The sequence below is a fragment of the Rhamphochromis longiceps genome, linkage group LG1, assembly GCF_057381845.1.
Source record: "Rhamphochromis longiceps isolate RC_006_pf linkage group LG1, R_longiceps_female_GT1.1, whole genome shotgun sequence".
Lineage (NCBI taxonomy): Eukaryota > Metazoa > Chordata > Actinopteri > Cichliformes > Cichlidae > Rhamphochromis > Rhamphochromis longiceps.
Genome location: NC_140557.1, coordinates 33,327,062 through 33,354,398, shown reverse-complemented (window position 1 = coordinate 33,354,398; position 27,337 = coordinate 33,327,062). Strand labels below are relative to the sequence as shown.

At 40.8% G+C, this 27,337-nt stretch overlaps 1 protein-coding gene across 1 annotated transcript; it reads left to right on the top strand.

Moving 5' to 3' along the window:
* Positions 1–9,590: 9,590 nt before the first annotated feature.
* pamr1a (peptidase domain containing associated with muscle regeneration 1a) lies at positions 9,591–26,644 on the top strand. Its single transcript, XM_085412144.1, has 11 exons — positions 9,591–9,675; positions 10,792–10,962; positions 11,132–11,257; positions 14,313–14,427; positions 14,948–15,165; positions 22,178–22,375; positions 22,496–22,690; positions 22,946–23,012; positions 23,679–23,944; positions 25,021–25,361; positions 25,939–26,644. Exons 1-11 carry the CDS (start codon positions 9,591–9,593, stop codon positions 26,512–26,514), a joined length of 2,358 nt encoding a protein of 785 aa, XP_085268270.1. The 3' UTR covers positions 26,515–26,644.
* Positions 26,645–27,337: the final 693 nt, after the last annotated feature.

Below are 27,337 nucleotides of genomic sequence, written 5' to 3'. Positions count from 1 at the left end.
CTCGTTCTCCCTTTTTTGACATGTTTAATGTACATGGTGAAGCCTTTCCATACACAATGAAAACATGCTCTGGCACAACGAACAAAACAGGCCGTAGAGCTCACGGCTTTGTCATTGAGGGTGTGGACGGAAAAGTGTCCATACCACTACCAACACTGACAGAGTGTAATCAGATTCCTGACAACAGGAGTGAGATACCCACCCCAGAAGCTGCAGCTGCTCATCATCACCTAGCTCACATAGCTGCACAAATACCCCCTCTTGATCCAGAGGCAGATATTCTCCTCCTCTTAGGCCGTGATGTAATTCAGGCTCACAAGGTTCGACGCCAGGCAAATGGGCCCAATGAAGCACCTTATGCCCAAAAGCTTGATCTTGGATGGGTAATTGTTGGGGATGTTTGCCTCTCGGGAGCTCACAGACCCACATTGAACTCCTACAAGACTAACATACTGGATAATGGCCGCCCCAGTTTTCTCTCTCCCTGTGGCAACAGAATCTACACAAAAGTGAAGATCACAGAAGAATGCCCCCTTTTTGAGAGCACACAGGTCAAAGATGAACTGGGCAAACACATCTTTCAACAAACTACTGATGATGACAAAATGGCACTCTCTGCAGAAGATAAGACGTTTCTGAACATTATGCACAAAGAGTTTGCTAAAGATGATGCAAATAACTGGGTCGCCCCCCTGCCCTTTCGTCATCCCCGACGTCGCTTACCCAACAACAGAGAGCAGGCTCTCAACCGCCTCATGTCCCTACGGAAGACATTAAAGAGAAAGACGGAGATGAAAGATCATTATGTGGAGTTTATGAAAAGGATCTTCGACAAAGGTCATGCAGAAAGGGCACCCCCTCTCAAACCCCACCAAGAATGCTGGTATCTCCCACACTTTGGTGTTTACCACCCCCAAAAGCCAGCAAAAATCAGAATAGTCTTCGATTCAAGCGCCCAGTTCGAAAATGTGTCTCTGAATCAAGTACTGTGTAAAGGCCCAGATCTCAATAACAGCCTTGTGGGCGTGCTTCTCAGATTCCGAGGTGACCCACATGCTGTGATGGCTGACGTGGAGCAGATGTTTCACAACTTCACGGTCAGAGAGGACCATCGTGATTATCTGCGTTTCCTGTGGTTCCGCGATCACGACCTCGATGGAGAAGTGGACGAGTTTCACATGACAGTCCATGTTTTTGGGAATTGCCCGTCCCCCTCAGTTGCCATCTATGGACTCAAGAAGACTGCTGTGGAAGGAGAGAAAGAATATGGCAGTGATGTAAGGGAATTTATTGAGCGCCATTTTTATGTAGATGATGGGCTAAAGTCATTTCCCTCTGAGACCCAGGCGATTGACGTCCTTCACAGAACACAAAGGATGCTGGCTCAGTCTAACATCCGCCTTCACAAGATCTCATCCAACAGCCCTGTAGTCGTCAGTGCCTTCCCAAGTGAAGATCTAGCCACAGGCCCGCAGGAACTCCAACGTGGACAACACGCCCCACTCATGCAACGCAGCCTTGGGTTAGGCTGGGACCTGTCGACAGACCAATTGTCATTTCAAGTTGAAATCAATGACAGGCCTTTCACCAAACGTGGTGTATTGTCAGTCATCAACAGTTTGTATGACCCACTCGGCTTCGCTGTGCCAGTCAGCATCGAAGGCCGCTCCATTCTGAGAGAGATCTCTATGGACATTAGCGAATGGGATGCACCGCTGCCGAGGGAGAAACAGGACAAGTGGCAACAATGGAAAGATTCCCTAAAGCACTTACAACAGCTCAAGATCTCCCGCATGTATACATCCATCTCACTATCTGAATCTCAGAGAAAAGAAATGCATGTTTTTTGTGATGCATCCACAAAAGCGGTTGGAGCCGTCGCTTACCTGAAACTCACAGCAGGCAATGGGCTCAGTGAAGTTGGGTTTCTTCTTGGAAAGGCCAGGCTGGCTCCAAAACCAGACATCACAATTCCAAGACTGGAACTTTGTGCTGCTGTGCTGGCTGTAGAAGTGGCGGAAATGGTCCAGCAGGAGCTTCACACTACTATCGATGAGGTGAACTTCTACACCGACTCGAAGGTGGTCCTTGGATATATTTTCAATGAAAAAAGACGCTTTTATGTGTATGTGCATAACCGTGTGGAGCGCATTAGGCGTTCTACCCAGACCCACCAATGGCATTACGTACCCACACAGCTAAACCCAGCTGACCATGCCACACGAGCACTGCCCGCTGAGCATCTGTCTCACTCTACATGGCTTAGCGGACCTGCCTTCCTTACAGATTCAGGCCAACGACAAATACAGAAAGAACCTTTTGACCTTGTTTGCCCTGAAAACGACACTGAGCTGCGCCCAGATATCGTATCCTGTGCCACCTTTCTGTCAAAAAAAGAGCTCGGGACCACAAGGTTCGAGAGATTCTCAAATTGGAGTCGTCTGCTAAAAACTATTGCCAGACTGCTGCACATTGCCGAGTCGTTTAAAGGTGAAACAGAGAGCACATGTCGTGGATGGCACAAGTGCAACAACTATGCTACAGAAGAACAGCTCCAGCAGGCCAAGGTTACTATCATTCGTGCAATTCAAAAAGAGGTGTATGCGGATGACATCAAGCGCATGGAGCAGAGTGAGTCCATTCGCACACAAAGTCCACTTAGCAAGCTGAGTCCTTACATAGACGCTGATGCAGTCCTTAGGGTCGGTGGCCGGCTCGCAAGAGCTCAACTGTCAACAGATGAGACACACCCCATGCTCATTCCCAGTAAACACCACATAACCCAGCTCATAATCAGACACTTTCACGCACAAGTATGTCATCAGGGCAGACACTTCACCGAAGGTGCAATCAGAGCTGCAGGTTTTTGGATTGTGGGTGGGAAAAGAGCCGTCAGTAGTGTCATCTTCAACTGTGTCATATGCCGCAGATTAAGGGGCAAGCAACAAGAGCAGATCATGTCAGATCTACCAGAAGACAGAATGTGTACAGACCCTCCTTTCACGTGTGTGGGCCTAGATGTTTTTGGTCCGTGGCCTGTTACAGTCAGAAAGACACGAGGAGGTCAAGCAGAGGCCAAGAGATGGGCAGTGATCTTTACGTGTATGAGCACTCGTGCCATACATATCGAAGTGATAGAAGCAATGGACACTTCATCTTTCATTAATGCTCTGCGCCGTTTCGTTGCCATGCGAGGTGCTGTTAAACTACTCAGATCCGACTGCGGCACAAACTTTGTGAGTGCTTGCAGAGAACTCCAAATCGACATGCATCGCACATGGCTGGATCTTGGGAGCGCATGATTGGCGTCAGTCGGCGGATCCTTGACGTAATGCTGCTGCAGCACGGAAATGCAAAGCTCACACATGAGGTGTTAGTGACATTCATGTCGGAGGTCACTGCAATAGTCAACTCAAGGCCACTTACCACAGTTTCTGCTGACTCAGAGCATCCTGAGATTCTCACTCCTGCCATGCTACTCACACAAAAGGTTGGTGCGCCCCCAGTACCACCAGGTCAGTTCCACGATCAGGACCTGTTTAGAGCGCAATGGAGACGTGTACAGTACCTAGCCAACATCTTCTGGGGACGATGGAGGAGAGAGTACCTCAGCGGACTACAGGGTCGTCGCAAGTGGAGGGCATCAAAGCCCAATCTACAAATTGGAGATGTGGTCCTGCTCAAAGAGGGACAAGAAAACAGGATTGACTGGCCACTAGGGCTAGTCACAAAGACCTTCCCCAGTCAAGATGGCAGAGTAAGGAAGATTGAAGTCAAGATCATCCGCAGTGGCGAATGTAGAGTGTACCTGAGACCCATCAGTGAAGTCGTCTTGTTGGTACCTAAGAGCTAAGTCTGAAAGACTCTTAATATCCTTTGTAATAGTGGGATTCAGCTTTAGTTGGTGTGACGTCCTGCAGACGTCAGGCGGGGAGTATTCTGTCCCTCCTGTTATTTCTAAGGCATGTTTTTTATAAGTTTGTTATATGGCGGGTCATAATCATTCGTTCTGTAATTAACTGTTGCAACATGTCAGAAAATATGTTTATTCCTGATCTTGTCTGGGCAAAGCCTGCCATCTAGTGGGTTGACAGGGTAGCACCATGTTAGAGCGCAAGCAGTGGTTTTCTCCCAGCGCTCGACAGGGAAGGTCCATTTGGCTGTGTCTCTGTAAATTCCTGCATCTGACGCCCTTGAAAAGGCATAATCTTTTTACAAAAAAGGAAAATAAGGATCAGTAAAGCTCCGAAGAATGGCACGCGGTCTCCTGAGTGTTTACTGAAGCCATTTTATGTTTAGCTCACTGCATAAGCTGGATAGAGACATTCAGCTGAGGGCAGAAGACTGTGCTTTCCCTATGTAAGTGCTTTCATCAACTAACAAAGTGGAAAAAGTTCAGTTTAGCTTAGCTCAGTTTAGCATTACAAATGTTGCAGAGATTTTTGTCTGTGTTGAATTTTAAAAAGCATTACCACAGATGAGACTGCTTTTGGCCCACAGCTGCCGCCATTGCCATGTGTGTTTGTAGTTCTTAGCCTAGATGTCCTCTTATACTGAAATTTGGCACTGAATGACTTCATATGAATTAGTACTCCGTAGGACCCATCTAATTCAGTCCCCAACTCTAGCATTTAATGCTCCAAATGAATAACTCTTTAAATATGTGAGGCATACTGATCAATATGTCTCATGTATTTAAGGAATTTTCTTCCAAAAACATTTTTTAAATGTATTATTGCAGTTTTAATTTTGTTGTAAATGACATCTTTAAGTCTTGTGGTAAAGACATTAACAGCAAGGTTCATGTAACTGGTGTATCGCGATCATATGTCTTCCACAATCCTTTTTACTGTGTATGGTGAGAGGTCTCTGTGTTTCACTGGGTAGTTTGGTTATTGTCACAAGATGGAGGCCAGTGGATGTCGGAGTGGGGTTGGATGAGACAGTCTTTGACGTCCAAATGAAATATTTCTCTGAGCAACAGAGGGCTAAAATAGCTGAAAGAGCACTGTGCGTAATTACATGAGCTAAAAAACACTGGTCTCTGATGTCAAGAACTCATCTCAACAGTGAGTTTGGCCTTGTGGCACTGATGAAAGTTTTATAACTGTGCCATAATGCGGAATACATAATCCCCTACTCCTCATCTCTTTCTCTCTAGGTCAGATTTGACATGACAGAATGAGGAAAAAATCTTCAGCAATGACTGCCACTTCAAAGGCTGCACGTATCATAAGAAATCACTCAGGCCTCTTCATGTCTGTCTGCTCAAAGTGGTGGTCAAATAGTGGTTGTCACTTCACTGATGGCAGAGTTAATTGCTACTGTGATGTTTTCCATCAAAAACCATGACGTGTAGAAACAGGTTCTCATCATGCAATAAAAGCTAACACAGCCCCTTCACTTTTAATTCCGTAAGGAGTCGGAATATTATGTAAGCGAGGTCCAATCTGTTTTCCTAAAATGAGATGGGTCATTACAACCATTGAGATTTTCGTATTTGTTGCTTACAAAAAGCTGTAAAGACAGAGTGACGGATAGCCAAGGATTTAGCATGACCAGGCTCAGTTGAAACTGTAGCAGAGGGTGGGGTAGGGGATCATTTTTCATGTTCAGTTAAATTAGGTTCAATTCAGTTTTTTAAAAAAAACATATTTGGTATATATCAAATACCAAATCACACCAACAGTCGCCTCAAGGCTCTCTTTGGTGACACACGACTGCACTGCCAAATTCTTAGCACAAATCAGCTCGTCTAGTTTGATGCAGCAGTATAAAACCCATCATCAGACAGGATGAAACATCTGGCAGAGCAGTGGTGGAGCTGGTGTGGTGTGGAGACAACAATCTGTCTCTTAGTGTCAACAAAACCCAAGACCTGATTGTGGACACAACAAAAGCTGAGCATGCTCCACTTCAAATCAAGAGCTTGACCGTGGAAAGGGTCAGCAGCACAAAATTCCTGGTTGTCTACATCAGAGACGCTCTCTTGTGGAACTCAACACCACACGCCTGGCCAAGGAGACTTAGGTAGAGGATGCACGTACTTAAGATGCTGAAGCCACACACACACGCGCAGCCACACACACATATATATACACAATCCTCACCATCTTTTACTGAAGTACTATTGAGAGCATTCTGATAAGTTGCATGGTGACTGACACGAAGATTTTGCCGTGTGTGAGGATGGTTGAAGGGGTCATCAGGATCTCACTCCCCTACTTGGAAACCAGTTTCAAGGATCAATGCAAGAAGAAAGCTCTCTGCATCATGAGAGACTCCTCAAAGGCCGCTCAAGGACCGTTTAATCCCCAGCAAACACAGAATGAATTTTGTGGTGTCATTTTAAAATTTGAGTCAATGTACCAGTCAAGATGTTGAGTCACGGACAGAGAACAGAAGCTTCAGAAAGTCAAATGGCATGTAACCACAGGATAATATAATATAAGAGACGGAGCTGTAAAGGCCAGTTTCACTGCCAGAAAACCTGGGAGGTACTTTACAGGTGCACTACATAATTCAGTTCTTTCTTTTAAATGAAACCTACACGGCTGTTGAGATGTCAGGCTCAGTAACGGGCTAGGTAAGACTGGAAATATGTTCAAGAATAAAAATAAAGATTCATTACATTGCTTTTGCAACAAGATGAACTGGATTTTATCGAATAACTCCTACTGTCAAGAAATTTAAGCTTGTCAAACTTGTTGTGAGTTGGCTGTGTGGCAGCCTTCTCGTAGAACTAATATAAGAATCAGCATGAGTTTAATTCACTAAATGTTAATGTTGACAAACTTTTTGCTGACTGGACCAAACTGTGCACAAGTGCATCAAGTCGTGCAAATGTATCTATAAGAGAAAGCCCTGATTCATTAAGCTAAATATAATCACATTTATAGAGACAATAGCCCTGTGTAGCTTATTTGGATATACGTGTATTTCCAGCTCATTCTCTTTTTAAACACTTCTATGAAAATTAATATAATACATTAACGATATATACAACCTGCAACATTAAATATTGGATGTGTCATCCATGATAACCTTGACACCACAGAGTCTCAGACATTTCAAATCTCAGCATATACTGTATGTGAAGCCAAACCAGTTGTTAAAGCCTTAGATCTTCAAAATAACTGATATACATGGAGCTGCTTGAAATGGACTTTGACACATTTCAGCCAATTTAAAGTTATTTATTCTCCAGCCTGCCAGCATCCCTGACTGGCTGCAAGTTTGAGGTTAGACATAATGTGTGGGAAACAGAAATGCTTATATTTTTGAGTAAGTTATCTAACTTTAGTTGATATATTTCAGTTTAAAGGCAAATCATCACAACTCCAAGTATTTAAGCTGATATTTACACTTTAAAGCTTCCCATGTCTGCCTTATACACAGATATGCTGATGAACGATAGAAAACAGTGACAATAGGGAGCAGCAGCCTTTCAAACTTTCAAATTAAAAGCCACCAGTTTATTTTAAAATGAGTGAGATTTTAAAAACAAAAGCCTTCAGTTTAGAGCTCAGAAAGCAGAGCTGGTCGGCTACCAATTGAAAGGTTGGTGTTTGGATCTCCAGCTCCTCTGTTCTGCATGTCTTGGTCCAGATACTGAACTGAGCTACTCCCAATGTTCCTGTTTGATTTTCTGTCTCTGTACCAGTAATTTCTTCTGTCAATCTCACTTTGTATTTAGTTCTACTTCCTTGCCTCATCCTCTGTGATTAGTGTTAGCTCGTCTCTCACCTGTTTCCTGTACTCGGTATCTGGTGTGTATTTATTGTCTGAATCGTGCATTTCCCTTTGTTGTGTCCTCCCTCGTGGTTATGTGACATGGTTTCAGGTTTTCAGTTTGTTCTGCTAATTCCCTGCTCTGTGTATGTTTTGGGTTGTTTCCTGTGATTTTCCAGGACTATAGCTGAGTTTGAAGTTAATTCCTTGTGTCAGGGGTCCTGAGTCTGGGTCCAAATCTGCCTGACGCGCAGCCATTTTACGACTTACGACTGTGTGAATGTTAGATAAAATCGCTTGGGCATAGAAAAAAAAAATTATGAATGTAAGCAATTCGGTGAATCATGTTAGAAGTACAACGCACTTTGAACACTGATTTAGAGCAGAAACGTCCTGTGTAAGTATGTGTCAATTTACCACATTTCTATTTTTAAGACTAAAAGCTGAGGCATACTTACAGGATGTTCAGAATTACAAAATAAAAGACTCAAATTACATATTAAATGTTAACTGTTTGCTTTAATGGTGTGAAATTGTAAAGCTAGAAAACCCGAAGTTAACTTTAGAAAATAAATTTGATCATCCGAAATGGATCAGATTTTCAAAATAAAACCCCTCAGTGAGTTAGATTTTCAAAAATAAAAGCGTAGTTTACTTATTTTTAATTTTAAAAGTTTCCAATGCTATCTCTCCTGAGCTTTTCTTAGGCCAGTCTATTTAACGTTTTAACAAAAAACAACAGAAAAGTCCCACAGACAACTATACAAAAACCATTACAGCGACTAAAAGGAACATAAAACATTCAAACATGACATGTAAAATCTATGCAAAGTACTGTAGATCAACTTAATATCAACATATGTGATGAAACCATGTTTTTTTGTTATTGTTATTTATAAAATAAAAGAAGTGAAAGGCAACACCATCCACATCTTCAAGATGAATAATTTCAATGCTCTAACTCGTTTAGAAAAAAAAGAAAAAAGAACAAAAAGAATTTAATAGCAATGTTAAATTTGTTGTAATATCTAGAATATTAGGTATCACAACAAGTTTACCTCATGTCTTTTAAAGTCTCAAATTGTCTGTTCACGCCCTGCTTGTAAGGGAAAGCATGAAAACAGATACTTAAATATGGAAATACTAAAAGCTTAGGCGATGGAAAAGAAACCTTGGACATAAAGTAGGCGGTGATGAGCTGTCAGCCTCATAGATTCAGGCACATAAACATTTCATAACAACTTTAGAGAGTACATCTGTTATTCGTTTTCCAAGATGTTGTGAAGCTGTCACGTCTAGTATGACAGCTGGTGCATGATGAACTATCAGTAAACGCATTTGGGTCGATGCACATGAAAATCTGCAATTGTATCATGAAGTGTTTCTGTGCAAAAACAACTGGTTTTGAGTGTCTAACTTGCAGCTTCAGAAAGATTCCCTTAAAAACCTTCCTCACTGGACTTGATGGATATTTTTTGCCTGCACTTTCTTCATCACTTTCCGCTGTTCTTCTCATTATCGTCTTTTTATTCCCACTAAATGCACTTTCCACTACCTTTGCCAATATTTTTCCATTCTTACTCAGCGCACACACCGGACTCATAACAAGAGGAGAGGAACAGGAACTGCTTGCAGACCCAGTACAGTTGTGCACAACTTCAGACCAAATGCAATCTTTCACAAGATGAGAGCACAACGGAAGGAATGGGTTAAAGATTTCCGTCCACCGTGCTAACACAGGAAAATGAATCGTCTATAGCCAGTTACACTTCAGACAGACCAGGATACTGTGGATATCATCAAGCTTTTGCTCCTTTCTTGGAGTTTCTCGGGAGGTTTCTTGTTGTTTGGCAGCCACCATGCTTCCTTTCCTCACAAAGAGCGTCCCCCTAATCTTCCACCTCTTCCTAAATCTCAGTTTGTGTCTAATGGGCTGGACACACGGTAAGTAAAATACATTATATTCTGATTCTGAAATTCCAATGAGACCGTCTTTGTGAACTTTTGTGTCTTTATGGGAAAAAAAAAGTTTTAACAAGAAATAAGCCAGCTGACTGAGTTGCTGACTAATTGTGGAGTTATTTTATAACTATGAGTCACTTCTTCTGCTCATCTGAGACTTCAGTCACTTCATGCTATGCACTCAGTGTGGCTTACTGAAACAAGAGTAAAACGTACACAGATACAGATATCAGGCATACCAGTGACTAAAGCTGGGATACTTTTACAGTTGAATTCATTTGCCTTTGTGAGTAGAATTAAACCTGGGAAAGCTGTAATTGTTTGTTGCCCTTTGGGAGCTATAACCTGAGAAACATGTTCACTGATTGACTGCAGTTTTCTGTTTGAGAGAAAACTACCATTACACAGCAGGTATATTCATTAGTGCTCCAAATGAAGCACCATAAATTGGATTTTGGGATGTATTTGGATCGTTCTCAAGCTGCTCAATGTGATCAGCATCAATGTGACACTAGGTTTAACCTCCTAAGACCCAAACTCTTCCACAGCATGCATTTTTAATTTCTCTTTGATCTTTGGGCATATCGATGAATGTAAAAACAAAATTACCTATTTTTTTTTTACCTAATTTTTGTTTCTAAGAAAAATGAGAGCCACATATGAGGATATTTGTTTAAAATTTCGATAGAACAGTAGCAGTATAATGTCCTCGTAAGTGGATATCAGGCCCTTGTAGAGCAAAATTTAGTATTTTGGTCAAAATGTGATGGCCACATATGTGGATGCCAGGTCCTAGGAGGTTAAACAAGGGCAAACTGAGATTTGGTGTACACACACTGTATACTCGTATAGCCCTGTTTGATTTTGATGTTTTTTACCTGCTGTAAAAGATCAATATGGTGCCATTCCGTCATGTGATATGTTCTTGGAAGTTTGATCTGCCTCATCAGACGATATTTGAAAGGGACTTGTTGGTACTGTTGACTATTTTTCTACAATCACAAACACATAATTTACGATTACTTATTTTACTTATGCTGAGGTTTCCACTGGCAGCTCTTAGATTTAAAATCTAAATATTTTCCTTTTCCTTCACAGCCCTGAGGGGAGACAACTGCCCGAGCTCTCAGTGGAACGTGATGTGTCGCCCGTGTTGTGAGTACCACCTGATCCAGTGTCGGTGTCCATCAAAAGGCACAAGGGTAGGCTACACTGTTCCCTGCTGCCGCAATGTCCTGGATGAATGTGACCCCTGTATTGTTCATCCAGGTAAATTCTTGTCCTTTTCTGTTTTTTCTAAACAAAACATATTACATGATATATTGTTGTGAAAAAATATCAGAGCTGTTGTGGTATACTGCAAATGACTAGGAGTTCCAATTTATCTTAAAAAATGTTTTCGATTATTACTTTTTGCTCTGCCGTTGTCTCTCTCCAGGCTGCAGTCTATTTGAGAATTGTAAAACCTGCAACAATGGAACATGGAGAGCTAATGATGACTTCTTCGTGAATGGGAAGTATTGTACTGAGTGCCGTCAAGGCTGGAGTGGAGGGGATTGTAAAAGTGAGTAAGTGCTTTAATGAAGTATTCCTGTGAGGCCTGACCAAGCTACAGAAATGTCTAATATTATGAATCATATTCTTAAATGTGATTGCTGATAGGAAAACAGAGATCATGCAAAGCCTACATTATGAAGTGAAAATGAACAGATAAGTGCAGTGCTGATCTTTTTTTACAATCCCAGGTTGTTTTTCTCTAAGGGATTTTCATTTTATGTCACATTTGCCAGTGTAGTGTCTTATATTTAGTCAAAAATATTGGGATGCTATGTAAAATGTAAATCAAAACAGAATGCAATAATGTGTCCTCTCATGAATCCACACTTTATTCACGATAGAAGACATCAAATATTTAAACTTTGATGAGTTATTATTTCACAAAAGTGATTAGCACATTTTGAAATGTTGGGATGGGGCCACAAAAGGCTGGAAAAGTAACTGGTTCTAAAAAGAAATACTTGGAGACGTGCTATATAATTAGTTAGTTTAATTGTCTACAGGTCAGTAACATGACTCTGTATGAAGACAGCATCCCTGACAGAGTCTGTACTCTCACTTTTTTATACTTATCTGTATAAAAAGGGCATCTTAAAGAGGCAGAGTTTCTCAGAAGTTGAAATGGGCAGAGGTTCACCAGTCTGCAAAAACTTTAATCTGCAAATTTTGGAACAATTTCAAAATAATGTTGCTCATTGTAAAATTGTAAAGAGTCAGAAGATCCCATTCAAAGATTCAGGGAATCTGGAGAAATCTTTGTGCATAAGATATAAGATCAAGAAGTTAATATTGCATGCCTGTGATCTTCTGGCCCCCAGCAGTAGTGCATTAAAAACACACAACAGGAACACTTCCGGAAATCAAAGTTCACTGTGCCAACTGCAGATACAGGTTAAAGACATATGTGAAGATGATCCCAGCTTCTCTGAATCAAAGCACATTTAAAATAGACAGTGGAAAACTGTTCTGTGGTCAGATGAATCTAAATTTGAGATTCTTTTAGGAAAACATGGACGCTGTTATCCTCTGGGTTAAAGAAGAGTGGGACCATCCGGCTTGTTTGCAGTGCTCAGTTGAATACACTGCATACAAACTGTATACATACCTGAAGACTTTACATAAATTCATTCAAATAACTCTAAAAATACTAAAAAGAACTATCACAACCAATAAAGAAATAACTAAGACACAAACTGACTTAATTATTTTCTTTATTGGCCAAAGGGCTCCATTCTCTGTGACTGTGATAAGATGTGCACCAGGATACCAGTTATGAGCACTAACCCAGTAAATCATATTCATGATCTGACATTTACATGGAACAGTGAGGCAGAGAAGTCCTATTATTCATCCCCCTGCATACATGATAAGTAGCTAACACTATTTACTACAACAGAAGTACAAATACATGCAATCATATTAAGAGACAGACAGCTGCTCTGCGAATAATGCCAAGCAGAAACATGTGCATAATGATATTTCATCTCACCGCTTCTATTTCTTCTTTGGACTAAGATGAAAACAATCCTCAATTCTCCTTTTTTGTTACTCAGAGCCCAGTTTTTGTGGAAGAAGCTGTGTACAGGATGCTGAATAGCACTGTGCAGCACACACACACACACACACACACACACACACACACACTGACAGACCCTGGCCTTAGTTACAATTCATTAGAGTTGATGCTGACAGTGCTCGTTGCCACAAATGCAACAATTCTGCTGAAAGGCAGGTAAAACAAAAAATGTAAAAGTGACTTATGACTGAATAACAGGCGTCCATCCATCCATCCATGCATCCATTCTTATCCGCTTATCCTTATCAGGGTTGTGGTGAGGAGGCGTTAGGGTGCTGCAGTCTATCCAAGTTGTCATAGGACGAGAGGCGGGGTACACCCTGGACAGGTCGCCAGTCTGTCGCAGGGCTAATAACCTTGAGACCTTGTCCTTTTAGTAAACTACTTTATTAAATTAATTAAATTACTTAATACATGTCTCCAAGGAACATAAGAACCTTTGTTTTTGTCTGAGATGCTGGTACCCTATGACATCCTGTGGCTCAGAGTGTTGTGTAAAGGGAAGAAAACATCAAGAGGAAACATCACCACCATTTAATGTAAAATAAATATCTTTAGCATCTCCAAAGTATGTACAGTTCATGTATGCAGCAAAGGATATACGGGAAAAGCTGTTTAATAATCAGATCTATGGTTAAGAATTTTCAAAATGACACAACCTTCGTTGCAATACACATTATGGACATTTGGTGGCGACAGTGCTTTTTATTGGTTTGCCTACAACTGTATGCAGCCTAGTGTCTACTTAGAGCTCAAGTTCACAAAAAGAATAAAAAGATGGATGAATACTACTTTAAAAAAAAAAATATATATACACAACTACAGATACAGATACAACAACAACCACCACGTAATAATTTAGACCAACTGTAGTGTGAGACTCAGTGCAACATGAAGCTGATATTAGTGCAAAGTAAAAAAGTTTACTTAGTTGCCACTCCTATTCTCTCACATGGTACTTTTTCCATTCTCTACATTTAATGGCGTTGGGGAAATTGCCACTCAGGTGTTATTCTGTCATGTTCTAACATTCTGAGTTACACAAAAGAAGACATTTGGACATTGGGCAATCTCTCTCTTACACAGGCTTTTTACAGAATGTTCTACACAGGCTGACCAACTCCTTGAATAGACTGAATGATCTTATTCTGGGATATTTTTTTAAAATTCTAAACAACCCCATTCCCTTAGCGAAGACTGGTCAACATCAATTCAACATGGCTTTAGTATCTCGTCTTTCTTTTTCTTAACAGCATTAATAGCAGCATGATGATGATAATCAGAACTATCCGAATCCCCCCCGCACACACACACGCACATATATGTATATTTCTTTTTCCTTTTTTTTTTTGGTATTATCTGCCCTCTTACACAGCATGTCAAATTATGGGGCTTAGCTTGCAACAGTCAAAATGCTCAGTGCCACTGAGATAAGTACACATTTAATGGGTATAAGTATAAGTAATTATAGTTCTCTTGTTGGTAGCATGTGGAGGCATCATTCAGCGAGCTCAGGGTCACATAGCCCTGGAGAGTTACCCAACAAATGCTCGATGTGAATGGATAGTGCAAATGGAGAGGGGAAGCAGTATCCAGCTCAGGTAGGTAACTTTTCCAAAGATCTGATATGAAAATCATTCAACACTGAAGGCACATGATTTGATCAAAGAGAAAAGATTTAGTTAAGTCTCTATTTGAAAGGCTCAGAAGGGATCAATGTGACCTCAGGTAATAAAGAACTGCTGAGCTGCAGATGATACAGGAGAGAGTCAAGCAATCTGGCGGTTGCAATTGACTGTGTTGGAATAATAAAAGAGCTGGAGATGAGCGTACTTTAGAGTGAGGACATTCTTGGGTTCAAAGCAGGGTAACAGTTACAAAACAAATGGTATCATTTTGTTTGTTTTGGAAAATAATGTACTTTTCAGTAAAAATACATAGTAGAACATTAACATAAGATATAGAAATTTCTTTCAAATCTATACTTTGGATTGCCGTTAACTAGTATAACTCATTCATCCCGCTTTATATCTGTCCTGTTAACGTGCTATACATCAGACTTGGCATGGGGATTAACTCACATCAGGTGACAAACATCATTTCTGTATTGTTTTGCTGCAGATTTTCACTGCTGAGTTTGGAGTCTGACCACAGCTGTCGTTACGATTACGTCGAGGTCCGTGATGGTGACAGCCTGACTTCTCCTGTGATTGGTCGGTTTTGTGGGGATCAGTTACCTCCTCCAATAAAAAGCTCCGGGAACTTCCTACACATTCTCTTCACCTCTGATGGCTATAATAACTTTGATGGCTTTGTTCTTACATTTCAGAAAATTTCAGGTAGGTATTAATCATAAGCAATGTGAATGCATACACACTGCCGCAGGACAGACAATATAACACAAACACTTAACATTATAATGCAGCGTAATACAATTGGTCACAATAATGTTTTAAAGCCTGTCCATGGAGGCAGACTGGATTTATATTGGATTACATTACATTACGATACGTGGCCTTTTATTTTGTTATCACGGTATATGAGTCAGCGTATGCTCTGTGTGAAGGGTTTTTTTCCTCTATGTAATCCACATACAAAACAAACAATACAAATGTGTTAGGCTCAGTGTGCACACAGGCAGTTAACAAATTAGAGAAAAAGCATTTTTTATTATAATTAGAGGGAAGAGTTACAGCAGACCTGTACAAAGCTGTTAGGACTGATAGCGTCTATTTTATGATATACATATAACAAATACATGGCACTATTCATGTATTTTGTTTCTATGCAGCACATTTCGTCGACGTACCTTTACTTTCACTCTTCATCTGTGTCTGTGCAGCCTCCTTCATAGGGCAGTGATGTGAGACGGACAGTCAATGACACAGATTTATCATACCTGCTCCTCTCTGCCCCATTTACCGCCTTTAAAGCAAATCATGCATCTAACTTCAGTCCCATTTATAGTCTTTTCCCTCATTGGGCATCAACTGTGGTTTCCTAATCCCAACATATCAAAGCACCACGGCATGAATGAGAGTTATGGCAGTCTTCAGTAATAATTCTGTTGGAAAAAAATAGAGGGACGTATCCAGAGAATGATTTAAGATTTTTTTTCATGTATGCAGAAGATGCCCTATTATTAGTAATAATCTCTAGTGCAACATTGAGCTTCATAGTCCTACAAGATCTATCTTTATATCTATTAGGGGTGCAACGCTACACAAAATTCACGGTTCGGTTCGATACTTTGGTGTCACGGTTCGATATTTTTTCGATACAAAAAAAATGTTCATGCCTTTTTAATTTGTCATTTATTAAAATTATAAATATATATATTTTAACTCAAAAGTACAGTTTTTAAATTTAATGTTGCTGAAACAAAAGTAATTAAAAAAATAAATATATCTCAGGGCTCTCAAAATTTCAAAATCCCTGGTAGCCCTTCGGGCAGGGACTCTTCAGTTTTTGGTAGCCCAAAATAAATTTAAGTAGCCCGAATAAAAAAGAGAGCAATTTTTTGATTGATGTTTTGTTTCCTGTTTTGTTTCCTTTACAATATAATACATTAAAGTATAATATTGTAAAGGAAACAAAACATTAATCAAAAAATTGTTGAAAAACAAATTACAACATTGTATAAAAATTACAATCATCAACTCAAATACAGTGGGGCAAGAAAGTATTTAGTCAGCCACCGATTGTGCAAGTTCCCCCACTTAAAATGATGACAGAGGTCAGTAATTTGCACCAGAGGTACACTTCAACTGTGAGAGACAGAATGTGAAAAAAAAATCCATGAATCCACATGGTAGGATTTGTAAAGAATTTATTCGTAAATCAGGGTGGAAAATAAGTATTTGGTCAATAACAAAAATACAACTCAATACTTTGTAACATAACCTTTGTTGGCAATAACAGAGGTCAAACGTTTACTATAGGTCTTTACCAGGTTTGCACACACAGTAGCTGGTATTTTGGCCCATTCCTCCATGCAGATCTTCTCGAGAGCAGTGATGTTTTGGGGCTGTCGCCGAGCAACACGGACTTTCAACTCCCGCCACAGATTTTCTATGGGGTTGAGGTCTGGAGACTGCCTAGGCCACTCCAGGACTTTCAAATGCTTCTTACGGAGCCACTCCTTTGTTGCCCGGGCGGTGTGTTTTGGATCATTGTCATGTTGGAAGACCCAGCCTCGTTTCATCTTCAAAGTTCTCACTGATGGAAGGAGGTTTTGGCTCAAAATCTCACGATACATGGCCCCATTCATTCTGTCCTTAACACGGATCAGTCGTCCTGTCCCCTTGGCAGAAAAACAGCCCCATAGCATGATGTTTCCACCCCCATGCTTCACAGTAGGTATGGTGTTCTTGGGATGCAACTCAGTATTCTTCTTCCTCCAAACACGACGAGTTGAGTTTATACCAAAAAGTTCTACTTTGGTTTCATCTGACCACATGACATTCTCCCAATCCTCTGCTGTATCATCCATGTGCTCTCTGGCAAACTTCAGACGGGCCTGGACATGCACTGGCTTCAGCAGCGGAACACGTCTGGCACTGCGGGATTTGATTCCCTGCCGTTGTAGTGTGTTACTGATGGTGACCTTTGTTACTTTGGTCCCAGCTCTCTGCAGGTCATTCACCAGGTCCCCCCGTGTGGTTCTGGGATCTTTGCTTACCGTTCTCATGATCATTTTGACCCCACGGGATGAGATCTTGCGTGGAGCCCCAGATCGAGGGAAATTATTAGCGGTCTTGTATGTCTTCCATTTTCTGATGATTGCTCCCACAGTTGATTTTTTCACACCAAGCTGCTTGCCTATTGTAGATTCACTCTTCCCAGTCTGGTGCAGGTCTACAATACTTTTCCTGGTGTCCTTCGAAAGCTCTTTGGTCTTGGCCATGGCGGAGTTTGGAGTCTGACTGTTTGAGGCTGTGGACAGGTGTCTTTTATACAGATGATGAGTTCAAACAGGTGCCATTCATACAGGTAACGAGTGGGGGACAGAAAAGCTTCTTACAGAAGACGTTACAGGTCTGTGAGAGCCAGAGATTTTCCTTGTTTGAGGTGACCAAATACTTATTTTCCACCCTAATTTACGAATAAATTCTTTACAAATCCTACCATGTGGATTCATGGATTTTTTTTCACATTCTGTCTCTCACAGTTGAAGTGTACCTCTGGTGCAAATTACTGACCTCTGTCTTCATTTTAAGTGGGGGAACTTGCACAATCGGTGGCTGACTAAATACTTTTTTGCCCCACTGTACTTGGTTCTAATTGAACAGAAATTTCTATGAACTTGTAAGAACTGTGTAGGACATGAATCAGTCTGTGTCAGATCCTGAATTTGAAATTTCCACTGAAGTCACGGGTAAGAGGCAAGTGGAACCAAGAACTACGCCATTTGCTTTTTGAAGTTTGCAAAGACTGCTAAATTGTGCCAGTGGTAGTTCACTCTTTGCAACATAGTACGCTGTTCTAAACAGATTTTTCAGGTTTATTTTGAGTATGTTATTTGCAATTGGTGTTTGTTCTGGGAAAGATATTGCAGACTGAGCAATAATGCATTTCTTGCATTTCTCATGGGTTCTAATGGGGGCCTTTCTTAAAAAGACTGGTCCCAGTAACAAAGGCGCTTGTCGACTCAGAAATCGAGAGAAAACCAACAACACACCCGGCAGAACATTATGTTATTTACACGGGTGCACATAAGTGGTTCGCGTGTGCGCATTCGCTGTCAAAATAAAAGACGCGCACCAGATAAGAAGTTGCAACGCGCGTTTGCGTCCATTTAAAAGGCCCTGTTTTGTCCGCTAGAGTGGGATTTTCACGGCACATTCTGCACCACATCTCTGTGCGTTCATCATTTGTTTGAAGCCAGCTCACCTCCTGCAACCACTTTTCCGAGAATACGCGCTTCTTTTGTGGTTCGGACTCCTTCTGACATTTGTTTGGAGGTGGAGGAACACCAAAGTAATTGCTTAAAGGAGCTTGCTTCTTCGACATCTTTAAGAGTTCTAAACAAATGTCTGTCCTCCTCCAGAAAATCTTATGTATGCAAACACGCGTTGCAACTTCATATCTTGTGCGCGTATTTTTTATTTTATTTTGACAGCGAATGCGCACCTGCAAACACTTATGTGCAGCCCTGGTTATTTAGCTCGTCATATTGCAGCCACAGAAATTCTTTTGTCCAAGAAACCATAAAGCTGCACTTTCTTTTTGCCTTATAGTCTGATTTGTCCTAACTTTTCTGTTTTGTGGTAAGCTAGCGGCAGTGTTCTTCTGCAGATGTCAATAAACGGCTGTGCTCCCTGGCTAGCTCACGGGAAGCAAGACCAAACGACACCTCCGTCTCCTCGTTGTCTGAGCTCACCACATTGGTGTCAGAAGTGGGATGATGGTGGCACCCCATGTTCTGACCCGAGTGCGCCAAAAGAAGGCACCTGGACATTTGCAGGACTTTTTGTGGGGTAATGGGGTCGTCAAGGACGACTGACCCCTTAAGTGGGGGCTATGTAGCGGGTCAGGGCTGTTCGGGGTTCTGTTTGTACAGTTATGTTTTGTTTATCTTGCCATAGTGACAGGTGACGCCCTCTCACTGCGACGGTGTGTCCTTCCGGGGTCAGAGGGCGCCCTGTGTGTTGTTGTTGTGTGGTTGCTGCGCTGAGCAGGGGTCCGTTCTTCGTACCTTGCTAAGTAAGTTAGCTGGATTTGATTGTTGACGATTTCGCCTGATCTTGGATCGTTCGGTTCTCCGAAGCTCATCCGGGACTTGCTGTCATAGCAACAGATCCGTAAGCATAAACCTGCTCGGGAGCAGGTTTACTTTATGTAAACAGGATTAGATCGCGGCCACTCAGGTATGTCCGCTTCATGTATACGAAAGCAACAGCAATATTTTACCACTGTTTTACCATAAATAAATAGTATCAATGTAACTAAAGATAATGCAGTATTTGATTCTTTTATTGATTCCATACAGATACATACAGGTCATTTCCTAAAAAAAGGGAAATGTACTATTAATCATTCTATTTCATGTATTTGATTATTACAGATGTAATTCATATTTTAGAGTAGTAATAGTAAATTACTTCGTGTAATCAGGATGAGAGACCATGGCTATAAAAGTGAAGGTGGATTTGGGAAGTCTGTCGCAGCCATGTCCTGTCCGTATACGCGAGCCACCCATTGTGGAAGGTGCAAGATTGATATGGAGAGTTCTCAGAATTCAGCGTATATTGCGGGATAGACAGGATCCTTTAGCTCAGCGCGACTAGAGAGATATCGATTTTCCCGTGAGGGTATTATTTACTTAACCAACTTGTTGACGAGGGGGTGCAGGACCACCACCTGTCTTTTTTTGCTCTGCCCTTTTCTTGGTTGCTGTTATAAACAAACAAACAGTTTATTTCAGGGTCTCTTTTCAAGAGACTAAAAGCAATATAAGTGATAAATATTACCATTCTGTAGGATATTCTTATATTTCACGTTTACTTGTTCCCATGTTCTGGTGGGTCCTGTCGTGGCTCTAATGTGAAAGAGGATATAATATAATATAATATAATATAATATAATATAATATAATATAATATAATATAATAAATTTACCCTACCGCCTACTGGTGTTGGCCAGAGGGGCCGATGGCGCGATATGGCAGCCTGGCTTCTGTCAGTCTGCCCCAGGGCAGCTGTGGCTACAACCGTAGCTGCTTCCACCAGTGTGTGAATGTGAGAGTGAATGAATAGTGTTATTGTAAAGCGCTTTGGGTGCCTTGAAAAGCGCTATATAAATCCAATCCATTATTATTATTATTATTATTATTATTATTATTATTATTATTAATAAATTACGAGTTTAATTTGTCAGCAACTTTCTGCCAGCCCTCTCTCCTTGCTTTTGCAGCCTTTGCAGTGTTCCCTTGCGTTTTAATTAAACTGAAACTCCTGAAATCCCTCAATCAAGAGTTCTTGCTCTGCTGCCGAAAAATGCTGAGCGCGTTCCTTCGACATTTTCGCCGACCAATCAAAGGGTTGCCGATCAATGTTTCTACTATCGATGCGTAGCCCCTGTTAAGCCACCCAGTGATCTCACATTACTTCATCCAGCTATACTAATCGTCAACAACAGGTGTGTTCGGAGAACCGGAATAGCGAGCTCAAAGTTAGCGCGATGATTTGATCTTGGATGTGTCATTTGATCTTGGATGTAGTAAGCAAGGTACGAAGAACGGACCCCAGTTAGCTAGCGGCAGTGTTCTTCTGCAGATGTCAATAAACGGCTGTGCTCCCTAGCTAGCTCACGGGAAGCAAGACCAAACGATACCTCTGTCTCCACCTTGTCTGAGCTCGCCACAATATTAAACATATCAGGTCTCCATAAGGAGAATCATGTGCTAACGGCTGTCTAAATGACTCGGGTAAAGTTTGTAGCATGCATGCTTGTTGTTTTTGTCTGCTTCCACTTGTCTTTGCACTAGGATGATGTCGGCGTAAATGTGCAGTCATATTCGTTGTGTTCCCACTAGTGCTGTCAGCGTTAATCTCGTTGAAATGACGTTAACGCCACAACACGGCAAATCTCCGTTAACGAGCTACCCCTGATCGCCCCGTGCGTGGGGCTAGACAGCCAACACGTTAACAAGCTAACTGCGCTAACACACTAGTTCCCACCCATGTAATTGAGCATTGCGTGGCACATCCAACATACTGTTTTACTTTAGTCCATGACGCGCTTACCTTCAGGGTCAAACGTCACATGAAAACCAAAATAATTCCAAACGCCAGATCTGAATGAGGGTGGGGAAGGTTCAATTTGCCATGTTGCAAGGAGAGCTTAACTTCTGTCTCGCTAGCTTGCCCTGCGCTCTTCCTTCTGACGATGCTGTCTGTGTTGAGTGCTCAGTGGATCTGCGTTCGACAGTGCAGCCTAGGCGGAGTAGTCGAACGCAGATTCACTGAGCGCTCAACACAGACAGCATTGTCAGAAGGAAAGTTGATAAAATAAATTACAAATTTTGTATTGTTCGATACATATGCGTACCGAACCGAAAGCACTGTATCGAACGGTTCAATATCGATACGAGTATCGTTGCACCCCTACTATCTATCTATCTATCTATCTATCTATCTATCTATCTATCTATCTATCTATCTATCTATCTGTCTGTCTGTCTGTCTGTCTAAGAGATTTACACAGATAGATACTATCTATCGATAGATATAAGTTACTTTAGCTGTTTATATTATGTCAATATAATAATGTGCACCCTTATAAATGTTATGTTTATTGGTTATTCAGTGTTATCTTTCATTTATCACAGTCAGAAAATTTCTTTACAGTGTCAGCCATCAAGAATGTAGCATGCGCAGCACCAGACAAACCAGTGAATGGATACCTGCTGCCTGTATATGGTCCAGAAGAGGAGCTCATATTGGTAAACTACCGGTGCCATCCACCTTTCAGGCTGATTGGCATGCAGCAGAGGACCTGTCTACCTAATGGCACATGGAGTGGCACTGCTCCCTCATGTGTAAAAGGTTTTTCTTGTGTGTTTTAACTCCTCCCATGGTGCTTGTTGTGTTCTGTTATAGTGTTTGCACACTATTATTGACAGTTAGGAAATACATTTTTCTCTCTTTTGTCTCAACTGCATACAGGTCCAACAAGCCTGGTCCGGTGCGCTCCTCCACCCAAACTGCTCCACGGATATCACAGACCTGCTCTTGACTCAGCTGGAGGTGCTGAGACAATTGAGTTTTTCTGTAAAACCTCCTACATTTTAAGTGGAAACCACCAGAGTACCTGTCTCTCTAATGGATCCTGGAGTAGCAGGTCACCAAAGTGTGTTAGAGGTAATAGTTTTCAAAAAAAAAAAAGGAAGAAAGATTTAGGTTGTAGCTGCTTTTCCTCCTCGTTGTTACATGAGGAAAAAAAATAGAGTATAGAGTATTACATTGTAATATATTGTAAACTGGGAAGTTTATAAAGAAAGATTAGACATTCTTATGTGTTTGTCACTACAGTATTTAAGTCCCTGATATTTTTAAGCAGAATCATTTACATACACATCTACTTATTGTTGCCACCTGCTTGATTTACCTTCACAGTCTGTCGAGAGCCCAGAGTTTCTGAACTTGTACGGCAAAGTGTTGTGAAGCCACACCTATTGCTAAGGTAATGTTATATGTGTGTATGTATGAGTTTTGCACACCTAAAGTTATTATTTTGGATTTTTTTTATGTTACTTTGTCATTATACAAATTGCTGTGATGGTTTTACTTTGTGAGGAAAAAAACTGAACAATCCGACAGACTTTCCTCTTCCCTGTTCTTTGATTTGATAGCAGTGACAGCAGTTTATGTAGCTATCTGGTGTATTGCCCTGACACATCTTTGAATTTTGCTCATATTCATGCCATGGGTGCTTCAAAGACCAGAATCGCGCACTTAAGTGCAGCATATTCAAAAAAAGCAATGTAGCATGCATGTGAAAGAAGAAGTCATTTATGCCCCTTATTGTGTCCCAGATGCTAAGCACTAGTAGAACTTGAAGCAAACATAGGTTATTCTCTTCTTGGTTTTATGATTGAGTAAATCCACACATTGAAAATGAAATGTCATTTAGCTCTAAAACAAAATAAGAAAGGACATGAGTGGGAGCACATTGGTAGAATTTGGAGGCTCAAAAAATATTGGAAATATCAGTTTGTAAACAATGAATAAGCAAATCTGTATATGGGTAAATAAAAGATAAACAAGATGTATGTATATGTATAAAAACTCACAATGCTTATCACACTGAAAAGATGAGCTTTAAAGGCAAACTATCTCTTTCTTTTAGACAGCGTTCAGACCAGACTCACCTCTCATCCAGATACAGCGTGGATGATTTGTTGTCCGCTGGCTTTATTCCACTAACATCCGGTGGATTGTCCAGAGAGAAAAATGATGACACCTCTTTGGCTGAGATACCTCGAGGTTTTCACCCAGTTTACACTAGCATCGACTACAAGTGTGCTTCACCTCTCTATCGAAACAAAGGAAGCTCTCGACGCACCTGTCTGAAGACTGGAAGGTGGAGTGGGCACTATGTTTCCTGCTCACCAGGTGAGATCAGCAAAAGTTTACGCTTGGCTTGTTAAGTGAAATCTCTCTTAAAAAACAGAGAAATATAAAACACCATATTGGTACATTGCACAGACACAAATACCAGCTAACTCGTGCTTATGGAGATGATACTTTTAGCTGCAAAGGGTCACCAAAGCAGGTGGAGCCACATGTTTGATTTTGCACATGCTTTTATGCTGAGTGCCCTTCCTGAAACAACAATCTGATTTATCCTGGTTTTGGGCTGGTACAGTACCAGGAGTATGTTAGCCTGTGTCTCCTCCTGGTCTCAAACCAGGGATCTTTTGCATGCAAGACAAATGTGTACTTTTGTACTTCTGTGTACAGAAAAAGTATTAGTTTCACTGACTACAAGTGAGGAATAGACTCATCTGACAGGCTGTTAGTTACATATAGTTAACCAGTTTTAACCACACATTACCCGTTAGCCTTTCCTCATAATATCAAGTTTTTTTGCAACAAAGATGGTGATGGTGGAAACACTCATCTTGAGGCTTCATAACATGATTCCAAAAACAAATGGTAGGAATTTGGTGGGTTTTTTAAAAAGCCAACCTAAAGTGGTCATTTGAGGAACTGCACTTTTTGGCTTTATTTTTCTTCTTGACCAATACATTCCAGCGTTGTTAGCAAATTTCAGAAGTATATTCTTAAGTAAGCTAAATTGATGTGTGAACTTAGCTCTTACACCTGAAAGATTGTAGTTTGACTAAAACGAAATAATGATGATCTGTTTGAGTTCAGAAGCAACCTACCGCAGATATTAGATTCATTCTGTAACATTTATATTGCAATTTTGTGACTCTTCTGCAGTTACACGAGTCACGACACTTTTAAATGAATCATCTTGGTCACAGTGACATCTTATTAAGAAAAAAATTACGCAGACTTATTTTGATTTTGAAGTAATTCTTTGACATTTCTGGAAGTCAACTGATCATCATTCTTACCTGTCTGTCTGTTTTTAAGGGCTAGATTCTAATTTTAAAGCCACTTTCACATCTGCACTGTAAAATTTAATACGTTTCTGTTCTTTGTCCTCTCTGATGTCACAGTTTGTGGCAAATTTGACGCTTTCAGCAGACATAACCTCTCCGACGCTCAGTGGCCGTGGCACGCAGCCATTTATATCCGCTCACCACCTGATCACACTGTGAGCACCTACACGTCCCCTGGAAGGATCATAACAGACCAGCAGGGGGCCTCAGAGGAGTCCACATTCTGGTTCCTGGCCTGCAGTGGAGCTCTTGTCGCCCAGCATAGAGTCCTGGTGGTGGCTCAGTGTGTGGTAGACAAGAACAAGCAGCAGCACATTCAGCCTGAACATGTGAAGGTTGTCATAGGCAAGCAATACCATACACCCAGGGATGTGTTGAAAAGCCAGCACCACCTGAGGGTAAAGTCCCATATGCATGACAACTTTTTACTGTTTAAACTTGCCTAAACAATGCAGTCTAAATGGATGAGCATGTAATATGCAAATAAAAAATATTCATTAATGCCTTTTTATATCAGTAAATCCTTTGCAGGTCAGGTTATATGGCAAATGGTCATCTCACTTTCACCCCACATTAAACCTAGAAGCCACCATTTGGCCTGAAAATGACCAAACAGTGCTCATAAATATGTGGTCTTACATTAGTTTTTTCTTTTTTTGTAAGTCATAAAGTGCAGAAATGCTTATAAATTCTGCAGCACAACAGTTGATAAAAAAGAAAAAGAAAAATCAGTCTTAATTAAATTGAAGTTATTTTTTGGATATATATTTGTTTGTAAAGGTATAAAGTGGATAAGGTGCATATTTGATATGCACTTAAAGCTTACATGGAATGCAGCTATATTTTCTTTGGTTCTGCACATCTTGCATGCATATAATCTAATCTTGATGTGTATTCCAAAAACAACAAAACTTGGCATGCAACTCAGTAGTCTAACTTCCAATTCTCCCTCATCTTCTCTTTCTGCCCCAGCAGGTTTCAGAGATAGTAGTCCATCCAAATTTTTTCTCCTCACCAGACTCTGATGTGGCTGTGCTTAAGCTAAAAGACAAGGCCAAGATCAGAGAGCGCGTGTTGCCTGTGTGTCTACCCAAAACGCAAGGAGGGGAGGTGACTGCGCAGGAGGCTTACACCGCGAGGTGGATTTTACCAAGCAATCCGAGGCACCTGGGCCACTCTGCAACCTTGAGCCTGACAAAACTTGTTGAGCTGACTGATGTTACTCATTGTGAAAGAGATTTTGCTCAAGGAGGGGCACATACCACAGCGATCAGTGACAATTCATTGTGTGTCATTAGCAAACCGTCCAGTCCTCAGAGCGCCTGCCCAATTGTTATTCCAGGCATCACAACCATGCCAGCTGTGTTTTCATCCACAAGGGCTGTCTTGTCAGGTCACGAGGATACTCACCGAGCCTCTAGTGCAGGCTGGCAGCTGCTTGGTTTAGAGAGAGCAACATCTTTTGAGAAAAACAACTGCAACCAACCGAGTTACACAGTTCACACACAAATTGCAAACTTTCAAGACTGGATAGAGCAACATGTGAAATAGGTGCTTTTGGTACAATCTTATAAAAGGCAGAATTTCAGCAATGTTAATAATTAAATCTGAGTTCTGTATATTTCAGTGCTGCTAATTATGCAAAACAAACTAAACTAAACTGGTTTTAAGCACCTAATGCATACCTACTTCCTATACTACCATGTGATCGTTAGAACTCTATTATGTGTTTGCACCTGCAGCGATCACTCCCATATAAAACACATCCTCATGCTTCTAAGAATAAATTGCTGTAATAAAAAAGACAGACAACTGTTGACCTATTTATTCTCAAAACACGGGTAGTTATGTAATTATTGACATCTAAAACATTAGTTCCAAGCAGTTATTGTTTTGTTTTTTTAGTAAAGCTAGTTGATTTATAAAGTATATTGTGTGAAACATGTAACATGCTTTTCTACAATATAAATTGCACAATATGCATTGAAAATGTGTATTTCTGCATCATTTAACTTTTTGCCATTTCAAGTAAACTTTAATTGTGTTATATTTACAATCTATTTACAACTAGGAAATGAATTGTGTTTAAATAATTGTATCACACAATTTGACACAAAAACCATCTGCAAAGAACCTTGTGAGTACTTTTGACCAGCATTTAAATTGAATCTCATATCTCAAAGCTCATCCAGTGCTTTCTTGACTACTTTCACTTACTTTTCACATTTGGCAGTCCTCCCATCTTCATCTGGTCCAGAACATACCAAGTAGGCTGCTAACAAAAACTAACATCACTGTCTTCCAGTGAAATTCAAAATTCATTTTTATTTTTCATTAATTACAAACATATACAGTAAACCTGCTGAGACCCAAT